The 18,472-nt window shown below is 35.2% G+C and overlaps 3 protein-coding genes across 3 annotated transcripts in view; 2 read left to right on the top strand and 1 right to left on the bottom strand.

The window, feature by feature from the left end:
* Positions 1 to 1,162: 1,162 nt before the first annotated feature.
* Positions 1,163 to 5,497, top strand: LOC119610521. The gene is made up of 2 exons (XM_037965769.1): positions 1,163 to 2,806; positions 5,093 to 5,497. The coding sequence occupies exons 1-2, from the start codon at positions 1,163 to 1,165 to the stop codon at positions 5,495 to 5,497; spliced, it is 2,049 nt and encodes a 682-aa protein (XP_037821697.1).
* Positions 5,498 to 12,091: 6,594 nt separating this feature from the next.
* LOC119610526 (spondin-1) overlaps positions 12,092 to 18,472 on the top strand; it is an 18,635-nt gene continuing 12,254 nt past the window's right edge. The window contains exon 1 of the mRNA XM_037965774.1: positions 12,092 to 12,686. Coding sequence (XP_037821702.1) covers positions 12,506 to 12,686 — 181 coding nt within the window. The 5' untranslated portion in view covers positions 12,092 to 12,505. The remainder of the gene's footprint in view (positions 12,687 to 18,472) is intronic.
* Positions 17,679 to 18,472, bottom strand: part of LOC119610524 (myosin-2 heavy chain) — a 7,374-nt gene continuing 6,580 nt past the window's right edge. The window contains exon 4 of the mRNA XM_037965773.1: positions 17,679 to 18,472. This exon is cut by the window's right edge and continues 100 nt beyond it. Within this exon, the coding sequence (XP_037821701.1) occupies positions 17,757 to 18,472 (716 nt within the window). The 3' untranslated portion in view covers positions 17,679 to 17,756.

The raw sequence follows: 18,472 nt of genomic DNA, 5'->3' as shown, positions 1-18,472 counted from the left end.
TGTAATGAATTATGTAGAATGGAAATTGATGTTATGAATTTTCGTTTGCGTTAAACAAAAATCTGAAAATTTTGTAATAAGAGAGGAAAGATCCAATACATACGATCGTGTGAAACTTCACTCAATCCAATTGCAAATTTTATACATAGAGAACGTATTGTCAGCGTATTTTATAATTAGCCAAGATCCCGATAATTTCCTAACTTTTTCCTCTAGTTTCAGTTCAAATCAATTAAAATTTGAAATATTTTAAAATTCATTCTTAGAACAAAAACTATTTCAGGTAGTATTTTCAGGCTGAAATGTTTTGAATAATAACTGTATAGGAATTTTTGTCGATAGCTTGAGACCATCATGAAGCTCTAGCAATGATCGTGACTTACCATTACCTATTGCATAGGAAATATTATATTTTGAGATCGGGAACCGTTGCAATACTGTGTTTGATAGCCAGAACCGTCCAGCCGTCCAGGACTTTTCACAACTTCAGTGTTATTGTCTGGATGTGGAGTGGATTTTGAGAGCAACATTTCGGTGAGCAGAGAGTTGGCTGCCATTACATGTCACATAGAGAATATTATATGTTATTGTCTGTCTTTGGAAGGGGTTGTGAGAGCATCATCTCGCTGAACAGAGAGTTGGCTGCTTTATTCCCAGAAACTCTTATACTTATGCGTCCCTAATCCAGAAAATCAGCATATACCAAGACATAACCTAATTCCATCATGGCTAGGATAAGGCACGTATAATCTTCGCCTTGTTCGTCCTAGATGATCGATCAGTCATCCATATGAATGTTAAAGTTCTGGAGCTTCAAGCACTGAAACTCTTACAATTGCATCCCTAATCCCGAAGATCAGCATATACCACGCTTTCTCAAACTCGACATAACCTAATTCCATGATGGCTATGTTAAGTCCTGATCGATCTATCATCCATATTGTAATATACAAATCTGGTAGCCTTTATTAATAATCAAATCTGGCAACCTTGAGCTGTCAAATATGTAAAAAATTAATTGTTACATGGATTTCTACGAGCACGTGCAAGCTCCTTTTTTTTATAATAAATTATCTATATTTTAAGAAACAACTAAACGTGCATTTAATTAATTGTCAACGACCACCACAGATTGGCGACGAGGTCAACCAAAGTCTTAAAAATGGATAAAGATCAATTTGCTGCTTTCATGCAGATGCAACACAACTTAGTTACACAGGTAATGCAAATGGCGGCACAGGGGCAGAACACGGTGCAAGGTGCTGCCAACACAAGTGCCACTACTACTGCTTTATTACCAAATTTTGAACCGTTTGACTCTTCCAAAGAGTCATTCAGGAATTACATCCAAAGGTTCAAAAATTATACGGAAATGAAAGCAATTTCTACAAACAACGAGTACTGTGCCAAACTGTTGTTAAATTCAATAGGAGCAAAGCTTTTTAATATGGTAAGCGCTTTAGCAGCACCAAAGGCACTAAATGAGGTTCAGTACGGAGAGTTACTGCAACTGTTGGAGACACATCTCTCTCCAAAAAAGAATGTGCTGGTGACACAACACCAATTTTTGTCGAAATACCAATCGGAAGGACAGTCCATTGCCGAATTCGTGGCAGCATTGCGAGCCGAAATCGGGGATTGCGAATTTGTGTCGGCATGTAAATGCAAAGCATCAGTAGCGGACATATTTTTACGGGCCCAATTTATACGGGGAATTTATGATAACAACATGCGGGAACAACTTCTACAATCAGGATCGAGCCAATTTGAGGATGTTGTGGCAAAGGCGATTGCTATTGAGGCGGCTAAAGCTGATTCAAAAGAAATGACGATGAGATCGAGTACAACAACAACTATAAATCAAGTTTCCAAACGTAAAAATCATAAATACAACAATAAAGCTGGGCAATCGTCGAAAACACAACAACCACAAGGTAAAATTGATTACAAAAAATTGGGCATAGATGGCTTATGTTTGCGGTGTGGTAGAAGTAATCATTTCGCTAAAGACTGCCACACAGATAAGGACAAATTAAAGTGTACCGGGTGCAACAAAAAAGGTCACATCGTTAAGGTCTGTATTGCTACGTTGAGTAAGTCATCAAATGGGAGAACCCCACAAAAGAACTATTCAACAAACCAAATACATCAGGATGAAGATTATGGCGTTTATAAGGTAATCGACGTTTACCAAAACAACAACAATTCTACAAATGCTGAACGATACTATACAGACATCGATATAGAAGGTAAAATGGTAAAGTTCGAAGTGGACTCTGGGTCAGGTTTTACATTTTTGCCCAGGGGTCAATTTAACAAGCTACAATTGGACACACCAGTGGTTCCCACCAATATTGCGTTTCGTTCGTATACTCAAACAACATTTATACCTGACGGGAAAATAAAAGTAAAAGCAAGATACAACAACTCAACTATATTCGATGATATTTACATTGTTCCAGATGGCTGTTCAGCATTAGTGGGTCGCTCGTGGATCAGACGGTTAAACATAAATTTAAATGACCTGGACAACAATAGTAAAACAACAAATACAGCTGATATTAATCAGGTAAGCGTTATCGATGAAATTATACATGAATTTTCTGAGGTATTCCAAGAAAAAATTGGTTGTACACGACAATACAAAGTTTCGTTACAATTACGTGAAGGTGTCAAACCAATTTATAACAAAGAAAGACAAATCCCATATTCCTTAACGGAACGAGTTGAAAAGGAACTAGATGTGTTGGAACAAGCTGGGATTATATCCAAAACAACGAATAGCGATTGGGGGTCGCCCCTGGTAGTAATACCTAAAGCTGATGGGGGGGTCAGACTGTGTGTAGATTATAAGGTCGGCGTAAACCAACGTCTAATTGATGCACACTACCCAATTCGTAAAATCGATGACATTTTTAATAGCCTTCGGGATTCAAGGTATTTTTGTAGACTCGATTTGTATAAGGCATATTTACACATACCAGTAGACGAACAGTCGAGTATAATACAAACAATTTCAACTCATCGGGGTACATATAAAATGCAACGGTTATCATTTGGCATTAAAACTGCCCCCGCAGAATTTAACAGAATTATTGACCAGATATTAAGGGATGTACCGAAAACAGAGTCGTATTTCGACGACATAATTGTACATGGAAATTCAATGGAAGAGTGCATTTCTCATTTAAAAACTTGCCTTGGACAGTTGAAACGTTTCGATTTACACCTTAACCGGGGCAAATGTTCGTTTTTCAAAGAAAGTATTGAATTTTTGGGTCACATTGTTGAATTTAATTCGATAAAGAAATCTCCATCAAAAGTTTCGGCAATTCTTAACATGCCTACACCAAACACGGTTGACGACGTTAGAAGGTTCTTAGGGATGGTAACGTACTACGCACGCTTTATACCTAAAATATCTACAACAACTACACCCTTAAGACACCTCTTGAAAAAAGATTCAAAATTTAACTGGACCAATAAATGTGAAGATGCGTTTAACACACTGAAAAGAGAATTGGCCAGTGAAAGAGTATTGGTACCCTACAACCCTAGTTTAAAAATTCAATTGGCATGTGACGCAGGTCCAACAGGTATAGCGGGTGTCTTATCACACATATTCGATGGGGAAGAACGGCCAATCGCGTACGCGTCTAGGGCATTGACGCCCGCCGAACAAAATTATTCTCAGCTGGATAGAGAGGCGCTATCAATTGTTTTTTCTGTTCAACACTTCCATGAATATTTATTCGCGCGTCAATTCGTACTCATAACGGACAATCAGCCGATTATGAGAATTTTTCATCAAACAGCAAAACTGCCTCAAATGACGTCTGCCCGATTACAACGATATGCAGCGTATTTATCTGGTTTTAATTATGAGATACAAGTCAAAAAAGGGGTCGACAACACTAACGCGGATTGTCTCTCCAGAGCGCCCGATATTACAACAAATTTCGCCGAATGTTCTATCAATAGAGAAGTACATCTTATATGTAATGAAAGTATTAATCATATTAGTAATTCGAAAATCAATTTTCAATCACTCCGTGATGAAACCCGTAAGGATAAACACATTTCACAAATCATAATGAAACTACGTAACAACAACAAAAACGATAATGACAATGATATCGATCCAGAATTTACAGTTGATGAGGACGTGCTTTTCAGAGGTCAAAGAGTAGTAATCCCTGAAATCCTACAACCATACGTGTTACAGGAACTCCATTATACGCACTTAGGCATCACTAAGATGAAACAACTGGCACGCCGCTATGTATACTGGAAGAACATTGACAAGGACATTGAAAATTTGGTGCGATCATGTCCGTCATGTGCGTTAGTAAAAAGTTCTCCAGCTAAAGCGGAACTTCATCCGTGGGAAGAGCCTGATGGAAATTGGCAACGCATACACATAGATTATGCCGGTCCTTTTCAAAATAATTTCTTTCTGGTGGTAATGGACGCGAAGTCGAAATGGGCTGAAATCGGTATTAGCCGAACAGCACCGTCGTCATTGTCGACAATAGAAATTCTAGAAGAAATATTTTCGAGAAATGGATATCCAAACGTTCTGGTATCAGACAATGCAACAATTTTTACAAGCGAGGAATTCAAAACTTTTTGTAAAAACTGCGGTATTTTTCAAAAGTTTATAGCGCCAGGCCACCCAGCCATGAATGGGTTGGCAGAGAGAAATGTACAAACTCTAAAACACAAATTAACGACAATGGAAAGTGAAACGATGTCTATTCGGAAAAAAGTACAGGAAATACTTTTTAAGTATCGCGCGACGCCATTAAAAAACTCTAAAACTCCTTCGGAACAGTATTTGGGAAGGCAAATACGTATAAGTCTGGATGCATTTAAACCAACTAAGTTTAACAGAACTCAATACTCAAAATGTATGGCCAGGCAACTGTATAAGGGTGAGAGAGTCTTAGCTCGTTATTACACAACAAACAAGACAACCTGGAAGACGGGTATAATTACCAAGAAGCTTGGAAATCTCCATTACATAGTTGAACTAGATAACGGATTTGTGTTCAAAAGGCACATAAATCAATTACGTGCATCAAATGTCCAGCCTACTATTCCCGAAAACAATAATGAAAAAGTAGTTCTGCGAGATGAAAACAACAAGCGACAATATGCAAACATCGAAGATCTCGTAGAAATACCCAATGATTCAACAAACACGTCAGAGCGAAATTCACAACAACCAACGCAACAAGAATCATCATCAAATCAACAAGAATCATCATCAGATCAACAAACATCATCATCAAATCAACAAGCATCATCAGATCAACAAGCATCATCATCATCAAATCAACGAGCATCATCATCGAATCAACAAACATCATCATCATCAAATCAACGACCATTTTCATTGAATGTACAACCGCCATCTACGATACCGCGTAGAGTTTCGGCAAGGGTTCGTAGACTGCCCCCACATTTAGGAGACTACATAGTAGACTCTGAATGAAACCGCATACGATTCCTTATTATCATTTTGTTTTATTGAATTTATTTTATTCAATTTTAAAAATCTTTTGTCAAAATTTCAAATTATTAAATTACATAAATACATTGAATTAAATATTGTAATTTTGAATAAGTTAATATAATAAGTATGTAATAAGGGTGAGAGAATTGTAATATACAAATCTGGTAGCCTTTATTAATAATCAAATCTGGCAACCTTGAGCTGTCAAATATGTAAAAAATTAATTGTTACATGGATTTCTACGAGCACGTGCAAGCTCCTTTTTTTTATAATAAATTATCTATATTTTAAGAAACAACTAAACGTGCATTTAATTAATTGTCAACGACCACCACACATATGAATGTTTAAGGTTTGGAGCTTCAAGCTCTCCAACATCTTTTGCGCTTCAGTGCTAATTTTTGGTCACCAGATACGAGCAGGCGATCTCATCGGAATTACCTCCACTCCTTGCTGATGCCAAAATAAACTAGCGGTATTCACTCTGGTGCTCTTCAGTAGTCATTTTAAGCAACCAGATACGAGCTCGCGTGTTTATCGGAATTTCCCTCATCGTCGCTGATGGATCTGATCCTCGACGATTCTCTCTCGATGTGTTCATAACATTTTTATTCGATGGCATCCGATTTTGTTACTACAGGGTTAATGAACTTCATTAAATGGTCTTGTGGCAGAGATGGTCGTGTTTGCTGCAGACACTGAAATGATTTTGTTGTCTAAAACCTTTCTCCGTTTTAACGGTTTGCCTTTTTCTGTATAAGAGCGGTTCCGATATTTAAAGCGATCTTCCCTATCACGTTCACGGGGAAATTCATTGTCGGTATTCTTGGCGATATTGTCTACATTGAATCTGTCTTTGCCATATATAGATAGAAGGATATCTTTCGGATCAGATGTCAGATCTGGCATCCAATTGAAGATTTTTGCAGGATGAAGGATTTTGTAGGTAGCTCACACTGTCTTATATATTGACGAAAGTCTCTTGCCCTGAGACCAAAAGGTCGTCTTCGATCTTTTTCTTTTACTGCTGTTGCTGTATTTGTTTTTGTTATAGCTATTCAGGTTCTCGGCAACCGCCTTAACCATAGAAGTGAATAGTAGGATAACAGGCGATTAAGGTATAAAAAGGGGTTAAGGGGTTGAAGGCTCTTAAGTTCAATGTGTCACGAGTAGATCTTCATCTGCAGAATCTATTAGCAAGACGGAAAACCACAGTCGCCAACACGTACCCATCACATCGCGGCAACTTTGTAATCCTGCTGGTCATATATCTGTCATTACACTAGTTTCGAGCCCAGAGCATAGAAAATGCTGAAAATAGATGGAGTGATGTATGTTAATATGATCTCCTTTTAAAGGGTATTGTACTATGCAACTTTTAATTCGAAATTGAAAGGATATATCGAAGTAGCTGTCAGTAATAACTGGTCTCTGGGTGCTAGACAGACGGTCAAATCGTCGTGGGCTCCCCTCCAATGAAATTTTGTCACAGTTGCAATGACAGAGATAAATATAAAGACCAAACGGTATTTCACCTTCTCTGCGAAAGCCCTGCACTAGCTGTCAAGAGCCAAACTTTTTAACCAAACTTCGGATTATCAGAACTATTTGGGTCTAGACTTAATATCTGAAGGCTTAAGGCTAGATTTAATACTATATTATTAGTGTTAAGTGGTTTGGTGATTTTCAAATTCTAACTGAATCCAAATCAGAAGCAATTCCTTTCAGTTTTTTGCGCAAATAAAATTCAAAACAAAACTAGTTTGCTTAACAGTTAAAAAAAACATTAAATAATTTGTTAAATTCCTTTTCAAAATCAAAATTGAAAATTTAAAGTGTTTACTTGCTATTTATTATTAATTTTTCAATTAATGAAAATTTCAAAATCTTAAAAATCAAACAAAATAAAGCTGAAGGACAGACAAAACTTAAAATAGCAACTAAACGAATAGTCGTAAAAACAAAAACATAAAACTATATATATTTTTTAGTTAATTAAGTAACAAAGCAAAAGACACACAAATTTATTAAAAATAAATTATATACAAATACATAAAATGATTAATAAAAAAATAATAACAAGTGTTTTATTTAAAGAAAATAATAATATTCAAAAATAATTAATTTTCTTACAAGATTTTCTATTTCCCTTTTTTTCTTATTTTTTTAACCCAAATAAATTTTTATTTGAATACTTTTGTATTCATTTGTAGAAATCTTTTTTTTTTTCTTCAAAAATTACACTCTTTTTAGTTTATCAGTATAAGTCTTTGTTTTAATTGACCTTTAAGGTTATAAAATATATATGTATATGTATAAAAATCGAAGGCAAATTGAAATTGTGTTTTTTGTTTTTATTATTTATTCAATTCAATTACATTTTAAAACAACAAAGTAATTGAAAAAGTTGCTACAAACAATTATAGTTGTCTATGGATAGTAGACAGAAATTAGTTAATTTTATTGTTTATTTTTTAAAAAATAGTTTAAATTTTAAAATATATTTCTTTTTAATTATATAAAATTTTTTCTTCGAAATTTCTATTATTATTTATATCATTTAGTTTTGTTTTTAATCAAATTTCTTATCGCAAATATTAGATTCTCTCATTTGTTTTTTTCAATATTATCTGTTTTAGCATTATTGCTCAGGATATCAGTGGCGTAACATTTAGAACCCCCAAAAGGAGTGATTGTGATATCATATGCGGATCAAAGTACAATTATGGCGAGTTATCACAACGTTGATGAATTATGCTTTCTGGTGAATGATTATTTCGATGAAATACATCAGATCTTCAATGCACTTAACCTGCAACTACCTCCAGCGAAGTCGTCAGAAACACTCTTAACCAATACCGCAATCACGCACAAATTGCGATATTGCAAAGAAGGTCCTTGAAGCGCTAACCGGCAGCCCCTTAGTGATAACCAGTGGAGAAACATTATAATCTGCCAAAATGCTGCCCTAAGGACTGTAAAGCGGACGCTTACAAACAACCTCAGAACATCATCTACACCAGGAAACTAAGATCCTCGCAGTCAAATAACATAACGTCATGTTAACTAAACAGTTCCTCCTAGAATGTCACCACCTTAGGAGTCATTCCATCACCTTCTCTTAGTGAGATTTGAAGAAACATTCAAAGCTGTTAAAATAATGCCCTAAGGACTCTAAAAGGGCTACTTACAAATTTCCTCAGAACATCATCTGCACTAGAAGACTAAGATCCCAAGATCCAACCCAACATCATACACAGTTATATGCTCCCCCGAGGCATGTCATGAGGAGAACAAGATGTCGAAGTGCTTTACGTGAACACCCCTGCCTTGACGGCCTGATTTTACAGTGGTCTTTTTCATCCACAGTGTTAGCTTGTTTAGCGACTCACCACCGCCCCTTAAAAAGTTCATCCCAACATCACACACAGTTAGATGCTCCCCCGAGGCATGTCATGAGGAGAACAAGATGTCGAAGTGCTTTACACGGTGGTCTTTTTCATTCACAGGGTTAGCTTCTTTAACGACTCACCATCGCCACTTTGAACCATGTACAAGCACTTTGCTCAAGTACTCGAGCTTTCTAATCTCTTGACAGATATAATGAGACAGGCCCAATACATACCCCGACAAGGAAAAGGCTATCACTAGTTTAGAACCAATAGAACAGGCGTAGCCAACATCAAACCCTCTTGATATTATGAGGAAATGCTCATTTCCTCTAAAGACTCACCTCCAGTGCAATCCTTAACCTCTTAAAGTTGCTCTACCACACTACTGAGATGGCCCTGTTGTTTTGGCAATAGCACGTAGGGACGAACTGGTAGTCTGAAGTACGGATCCATTTTTAATTGACAAGACTTATATACGTGACCACAACACCTACCGTGATAAGTTGAGAGGCCATGAAGGAAAATCATCCATAAATTAAAGATTAAGGTATTAACAGCTCCATTCAGCTCTAGCCAAACATTCCACTCCATTCGTCACACCTCTAAAGCAACTTAGAATCCCTCTCATCCATCAGATACTCCTAGAACTAGTGCACCCAACGTTTAACCCAGCGTCCCTTCCCGCGAATTTGAGTGTAAGCCACAGCTACTGCGTGGATCCCGAAGGAACCTCAACCAACTAACCAAAGCCCTTCGGGCAACTGGCCACCCTTATGGTACGACCCAATGTCAAATCACTTCAAAGAAAGGCCGAGGATACATTTGATCATCACCTGTTTATAGTCCCAGTACTGGTAGCACCTCTTTTCCCCAAGCTTGCAATAACACCAATTTGAGAAGGCGAATTTGGGTTTAAACCAGAGCTACTACATGAATCCCGTAGGAACCTCAACCAACTGACCAGCCAGGACAAAGCCCACCGTCAACTGGCCACCCTTAGTACCAGATTATCTGGTGTTCTGGTTAGACCCCATGTCAAATAATTCCAAGGAAAGGCCGAGGATAGATTTGATCATCATCAGTTTATAGTTTCGCTACTGGTAGCACCTCTTTTCCCCAGGCTTGCAATAACACAAATATGAGAAGGGTAATCAAGATAACATGACCCCGGGGGTGTCACGAGGAGAACATACATAGTTACATGCTGGATTCATTAAATCAGTTCTCATATTCAACAGTTTTGAACGACATTCATACCAATCATTGGTAACCAATGTCGTAGAAAACTTGCCGCGGACAATAAGAGTAGTTCTGGCAAAACTTAGATCAGGATGAAGCAACAGACCTAATGCCTATTGGTCGCACATAGAGCGTCCCTAACGAATGTCCAGCTTGTGGTCTAAGTACACATGATACCCACCACTGCTTAGCAAACCCTACTTCACAATGTCCTATGGATTTATGGACTTTTATAGATCATATGATCAAAAAAGAGAATCGTTGTTTAAGAACTTTATGAAGTTTTGTATCTAAATATATGAAAATTTGGTACCCATGAATGTCGCACTAGGAGGTCGCTCTTTACAGACAAGGAAGAAAACTTGCCGTGCAGTACAAGAGTATTTCTGGCAAAACTTAGATCAGGATGAAGCAACAGACCTAATGCCTATTGGTCACACATGGAGCGTCCCTAACGAATGTCCAGCTTGTGGTCTAAGTCCACATGATACCCACCACTGCTTAGCAAACCCTACTTCACAATGTCCTATGGATTTATGGACTTTTATAGATCATATGATCAAAAAAGAGAATAGTTGTTTAAGAACTTTATGAAGTTTTGTATCTAAATATATGAAAATTTGGAACCCATGAAACCATGTCGTACTTGGAGTTCGCTCTTTACAGACAACGAAGAAAACTTGCAGTGCAGTACAAGAGTAGTTCTGGCACAACTTAGATCAGGATGAAGCAACAGACCTAATGCTTATTGGTCGTACATAGACCTTCCCCAAGGAATGTCCAGCTTGTGATCAAAGTCCACATGATACCTACCACTGCTTAGCAAACCCTACTTCACAATGTCCTATGGATTTATGGACTGATTTAGATAATATGATTCAAAAAATAAAAGTAGATTAAGAACCAAGTTGTGGATCTAAATATATGAAAATTTGGAACCCATGAACCCATGTCATACTGGGAGGTCACTCATTACAGACAAGAAAGAAAACTTGCTGTGCAGTACAAGAGCAGAGTTCTGGCACAATTTAGATCGGGATGGAGCAATAGACTTAATTCCTATTGGTCCGCCCCTAATGAATGTCCAGCTTGTGGTCAAGATCCACATGATACCTGCCACATATTCAACTGCTCAGCCAATCCTACTATCACATTGTCCAATGGATTTATGAACTGATTTAGATTATATGGCCAAAAAGGAGGAAAGTAGATTAAGATCTATGAGAAGGATAATCAAGATAACATGACCCCGGGGGTGTCACGAGGAGAACATACGTAGTTAAATGCTGGATCAGTTCTCATATTCAACAGTTTTGAACGACATTCATACCAATCATTGGTAACCAATGTCGTAGAAAACTTTCCGGGGACAACAAGAGTAGTTCTGGCAAAACTTAGATCAGGATGAAGCAACAGACCTAATGCCTATTGGTCGCACATAGAGCGTCCCTAACGAATGTCCAGCTTGTGGTCAAGGTCCCTACTTCTCAATGTTCTATGGATTTATGAACTGATTTAGATTATATGGCCAAAAAGGAGGAAAGTATATCAAGAACTTAACGAAGTTTTGGATCTAAATATATGAAAATTTGGAACCCATTACATTCTGGCTATAGAAAACATTTAGTTTTTGTAAAATTCCAAAGCATTCCAAGGCTCCTGAAGATCTTTCTTCAACGATTCAAAAGTGATCCATTTAAGTATCGTTCCCACGACAATTTTAACTTCACTCCAATCGGCCAAAGATTGTCAACTCAGCAATAGCTGTATCAACCGGAAGTTTTTTTCCCCAGGGAAGAACGTCCAGTCCGAATCTGTTAAAACAACAACCCCTTTTAAAAAATAATTCTTACCACGTCTATGCTATCACAAACTAAAGACACTGTGTTTCATCTCAGAAGAAGAAAAAATAATACATTCTTTCATAATTTGAACATTTTCAAATCAGTCTTCTCGCAAACGTTGTTCCATTGACTTGTATCTCGGAATTATTAAATACTCGTACTTGTTTAAAAACGATACTTAAAAGGCTAATGCCTTCAACCGAGTAGTGATTAATTCTACACAGTAGATTTTTAAAAATTCAAGCAAACACAACAACAACCACCATCATTAAAAGTGTGATAATAATACTTCTTATATGAATATATATTTTTTTTAAAGAGCTGATAGTAGTGAAACGTCTTGAAACTATCACAACCCAAGTAGTGCGTTTGCAGTGTTTTAATTTATTCATATTTTTATACATATGTATGTGTGTGTGCAGTTTTTATAACGATAAATTTATCTTTTAAATAATAGAATACGAATACAAAGTATATATAAGTTCTAAAAACAAAAAAATCTCTTAATTAAAATGCTGGCTAAATGTTTAAAAGTAACATTGATCAGTTTGCTGCTGACAATTAGCATTGTGAATGCCTGCACTCGTGCTCCTACTCATTTGCCACATGGTCGTCGTACACGCGGTGATAATGGATACAAATTAATTGTAGCCGATGGCCCCAATGGTTATGTGCCAGGAAAAGCTTATAATAGTAAGTTATCAAATGTATCTTGGAATGAATACAAATTGTAGTGTTTTAAAAAGAAATTTAAAACAAGTAAGAAATTATAGTCGGGCGAGGCCGACCATATAATACCCTACACCTTTGACAAAAATATAATGTGATTTAGTTGCCATAATAAAGCATTTAAGTTGAATTGTACCTTGCCTTAGATATACATACTTAAGCCGTTTATTGTTGAATAAAATTGTGGACATTTAAGTGAAATTTTGATGGGGGCTTCTCATAGGGGCTAGGGTCATATGAGAACCTATTATTATGGAATTCGTGGGGGTCATCAAGTCTTGTATACAACTTGGCTATTGCAGCTTTTTGTCGAGATATGAGTATATTAAACATAATTATGAACTTAAAAGCCCTATTCGGCGGGTTCAGTTGTATGGGGGCTAGGTGAAATAATGGACCGATGTAAACCATTTTCAACAGGCTTCATCTACGGTACCATAAAAGATCATGTGCCAAATTTCATTGAATTATCTCCAAAATTGTGACCTGTAGTTTGATTACAAGTTTTAAAAGCCCTATTCGGGGGTTCAGTTGTATGGGGGCTAGGTGAAATAATGGACCGATGTTAACCATTTTCAACAGACATCGTCTACCGTAGATGAATGGTTTACATCGGTCCATTATTTCACCTAGCCCCCATACAACTGAACACGCCGAATAGGGCTTTGAAGTTCATAATTATGTTTAATATACTCATATCTCGACAAAAAGCTGCAATAACCGAATTGTATACAAGACTTGATGACCCCCACGAATTCCATAATAATAGGTTCTCATATGACCCTAGCCCCTATGAAAAGCCCCCATCAAAATTTCACTTAAATGTCCACAATTTTATTCATAAACGGCTTAAGTATGTATATCTAAGGCAAGGTACAATTCAACTTAAATGCTTTATTATGTCAACTAAATCACATTATATTTTTGTCAAAGGTGTAGGGTATTATATGGTCGGCCTCGCCCGACTATAATTTCTTACTTGTTCTCATTTAAAACGGAGAAAAATTTTTAATAAATTAAACTAAGAAAATTGTTAGAAATTTGTTAATGTGACCGCTAAAAAACTATATTTTTTTAACATCTGAACATGGCATTGCTTCGTTATGATCATTCGTTTCTATTTTCGGTTTAAAAGTTATCAGCAATATGTTTTTTTGTTATCATTATCTGTTTAATTTTGTTTAATCATTTTAAAAAATAACATATTTAACGTTCTATTGAACTGAATAAAAAACTTTTGTCAAATTATGCAACATTCCAGGAAAAATTCTATTAGTTCCACAATTAGTTCTAAAACGCATGATTATAGCCTGTACTCGTTCTACTTTGCTCAACGCCCATGGTTTTTGGACGAAATTGTCAACTTCGGAATTAGTTCCGTGAAAGTGTTATGAAGTCGAAACGACGTTTCAAATATAAAAAGAGAAATAGTTCCTAGAATACTATTTGCATGTATTTAAAAACCACAAATGGTCTGAGGAACGGGTTCCAGAAATAATGGCGACAAAACTAGTTTCAACATTGTTATTTAAGAATCTAAAGTGGTTCTATTTGTACTCGTTCTAGTTTTTTAGAATAAGTTCTAAAATTGTCTCTGGGATTTAAGAATTTGTTTCAAATTTTATTTATGTATTTAGATAGAATTTTGCAAAGTCTATTCTATATAAGTTACACATGACGATAAAATTTAATAAAAGGTCAAAGTTCAGGAACTTATGTATATGAAAATATACTGCGAATCTGAGCTCAAAACATCCTCATCTCTATGGTTTAATTTACCTTGATGAACTTTGCAATCCGGTGGAAAAAGAGGTGGTATCAATACCTCTAGTCTGCCGGGACAATAAGTAGTATCCTTGGCTTTTAATTGGAATGATTTGACAGTGTACTATCCCTATTATTAGAGAGATGTTGGACGTGGTGGTTTGGTTTAAAATCAAATTTCTGTCAACATGCTGGTTAAAGGACTGATATACGGTGATATGGCTGTTGCCAAAAAGACAACAGATACCCCGCAGAGTAGTGACTGTACGCCTAAGAGTTGGATCGAAGTCGTATGTATGACATGCACAATGTGTCTGATGTTTTTTTTTTGTCAATGAATATGTCGGACAAATGAGAAGTGTGCTGGGTTGAATGGTGATGAATTTTCCTTCCTTGTCAGGGTTAACAGTGGTCATACCTGACTTACCACAGTGTATTTTTTATGAATAAAAACTTGCCTTTGGCTTAATTGAATTCGTATTACTGCTTGTATATATATATATATATATATATATATATATATATATATATATATATATATATATATATATATATACATATATATATATATATATATATATATATATATATATATATATATATATGTATATATATATATATATATATATATATATATATATATATATGTTATAGGGTCGGACACTTATACTCTTCTGACAAAGGTGAATGATATAAAAACGAATATATTACTTCTAAAAGCAAAGTACTTGTGTCTGGATAGGGGTCAGCCATGTATGAAAATTGCCATCAGTGTGTTTTTTGCAAGACACAAAGGATCAACGAACCTTTGCGAAAGGATAAATTAACCTCTGGCGAACATTGTGATTGAAAAAGTTTCTCCGTGAAATAGGGATACACTCCGTATACAATACTAACTATAGACTAAGCTGTAGTCTAGTCTATAGTCTAGTCTATAGTCTAGTCTATAGTCTAGTCTATAGTCTAGTCTATAGTCTAGTCTATAGTCTAGTCTATATTCTAGTCTATAGTCTAGTCTATAGTCTAGTCTATATTCTAGTCTATAGTCTAGTCTATAGCCTAGTCATTAGTTTAGTCTATTGTCTAGTCTATAGTCTAGTCTGTAGTTTAGTCTATAGTCTAGTCTATAGTCTAGTCTATAGTCTAGTCTATAGTCTAGTCTATAGTCTAGTCTATAGTCTAGTCTATAGTCTAGTCTATAGTCTAGTCTATAGTCTAGTCTATAGTCTAGTCTATAGTCTAGTCTATAGTCTAGTTAGTCTATAGTCTAGTCTATAGTCTAGTCTATAGTCTAGTCTATAGTCTAGTCTATAGTCTAGTCTATAGTATAGTCTATAGTCTAGTCTATAGTCTAGTCTATAGTCTAGTCTATAGTCTAGTCTATAGTCTAGTCTATAGTCTAGTCTATAGTCTAGTCTATAGTCTAGTCTATAGTCTAGTCTATAGTCTAGTCTATAGTCTAGTTTAGTCTATAGTCTAGTTTAGTCTATAGTCTAGTCTATAGTCTAGTCTATAGTCTAGTCTATATTCTAGTCTATAGTCTAGTCTACAGTCTAGTCTATAGTCAAGTCTATAGTCTAGTCTATAGACTAGTCTATAGTTTAGTCTATATTCTAGTCTATAGTCTAGTCTATAGTCTAGTCTAGGCTATAGTCTAGTCTAGGCTATAGTCTAGGCTATAGTCTAGTCTATAGTCTAGTCTATAGTCTAGTCTATAATCTAGTCTATAGTCTAGTCTATAGTCTAGTCTATAGTCCAGTCTATAGTCTAGTCTATAGTCTGGTCTATAGTCTAGTCTATAGTCTAGTCTATAGTCTAGTCTATAGTCTAGTCTATAGTTTAGTCTATAGTCTAGTCTATAGTCTAGTCTAAAGTCTAGTCTATAGTCTAGTCTATAGTCTAGTCTACAGTCTAGTCTATAGTCTAGTCTATAGTCTAGTCTATAGTCTAGTCTATAGTCTAGTCTATAGTCTAGTCTATAGTCCAGTCTATAGTCTAGTCTATAGTCTAGTCTATAGTCTAGTCTATAGTCTAGTCTATAGTCCAGTCTATAGTCTAGTCTATAGTCTAGTCTATAGTCTAGTCTATAGTCTAGTCTATAATCTAGTCTATAGTTTAGTCTATAGTCTAGTCTATAGTTTAGTCTATAGTCTAGTCTATATTCTAGTCTATAGTCTAGTCTATAGTTTAGTCTATAGTGTAGTCTATAGTCTAGCCTTTAATCTAGTCTATAGTCTAGTCTATAATCTAGTCCATAGTCTAGTCTATAGCCTAGTCTATAGTCTAGTCTATAGTCTAGTCTATAGTTTAGTCTATAGTCTAGTCTATAGTCTAGTCTAAAGTCTAGTCTATAGTCTAGTCTATAGTCTAGTCTACAGTCTAGTCTATAGTCTAGTCTATAGTCTAGTCTATAGTCTAGTCTATAGTCTAGTCTATAGTCTAGTCTATAGTCCAGTCTATAGTCTAGTCTATAGTCTAGTCTATAGTCTAGTCTATAGTCTAGTCTATAGTCCAGTCTATAGTCTAGTCTATAGTCTAGTCTATAGTCTAGTCTATAATCTAGTCTATAGTTTAGTCTATAGTCTAGTCTATAGTTTAGTCTATAGTCTAGTCTATATTCTAGTCTATAGTCTAGTCTATAGTTTAGTCTATAGTGTAGTCTATAGTCTAGTCTTTAATCTAGTCTATAGTCTAGTCTATAATCTAGTCCATAGTCTAGTCTATAGTCTAGTCTTGGTACATATTTGGTCAATTACAAAATGTCCAGCTAATTCAATTTGACGTTTTCTAGTGGGTATTGCGGGTAGGGCAAAAACCCAAATCTTTTTTATGGGTTTTTGTAACATGACTTTACGGGGAGGGGAATGGTAAAAAATATTGGCAAAACTGAGTAGATTATTGCTTCATGATTTTACCTTTTTAAAGTAGTGTTTTCAATTTAAATTATAATAATTATTAGTTAATATATTTTCAACAATTTATTGTTCTAAATTATTGCAAAAAATTAATGAAAGTAGAAAATAAAGAATATGAATTTTAAAACTTAACATTAAAAGAAGAATATTAATTTAACTTTAATATAAATTATGCCTAAAATATTTAGTTTTTGTTAAAGTTCTTAGATATTATAATAAAAAATAAATGATTTGTATTAAAAATTAATTAAATGTTTGCAACATTAGAACATATTAAAAAAAATTATACAGTTTTTGTATAAAAAAGAAGATATAAAAAATAAAATCTAAAATAATCACAAAACCTAAAGTTTACTTAAATTTTTTGTTTAGCTGGCCTAGGGGTACATTGTTTTGGTATACGTTTCGTAACGGTGTTACAAACAGCCATATGATTTTGTACATCTATGGCAGAGGCAAATACCAATTCACATTTGACACAATTATAAACAGTCTTTAAGTGTGTCTTACTATGTTCATATAACAGCTCGGAAGATGAAAATATTTCCTTACACATCAGACATTTATGAGCGCCTATAGCTTTTTCGTAAGTAGCTTGTGATGTCTTAACATCTAATTTAGTTCTCATAACATTAATTGTAATATTACATGAGGATTCATGATTTTTTAAATGTTTTGCCGTTTTAAAGCCTAACGAACATTTTTGACATGTATAGGGAAATAGGGCACCCGTATGTGTTATGCGATGTGTAAAATATTTATGTTCTGTATTGAAAGGCTCTTCACAATACTCACAATAATAGAAACGTTTAATGGTCTTGGGTATAAAGTGAAAGATAAGTAAATAACGGTTAATTGAGTCTGAAATTTTACGTTTCTCTATAAGTTTACTATTAAAGTTGTGTGTATACCAAATGTTTATAAGATTTGTCAAACGTTTAATTTCCACCAGGGTTAAATCTAATTTAAACGCCAGATTAGTTTCTATCAACAGCTTCTGGAAACTTATACTTAAATCTTCTTTCATGGTAACACTTTCACTATTTTTCGTTGACCAAATTCTGGGAAAAT

The sequence above is a fragment of the Lucilia sericata genome, unplaced genomic scaffold (assembly GCF_015586225.1).
Source record: "Lucilia sericata isolate MDLA Ls3-8-SP2 unplaced genomic scaffold, ASM1558622v1 Contig001221F_arrow, whole genome shotgun sequence".
In the NCBI taxonomy this organism is placed as follows: Eukaryota; Metazoa; Arthropoda; class Insecta; order Diptera; family Calliphoridae; genus Lucilia; species Lucilia sericata.
The sequence above is the reverse complement of the archived record's forward strand: the minus strand, read 5'-3'. Positions and strand labels throughout refer to the sequence as shown.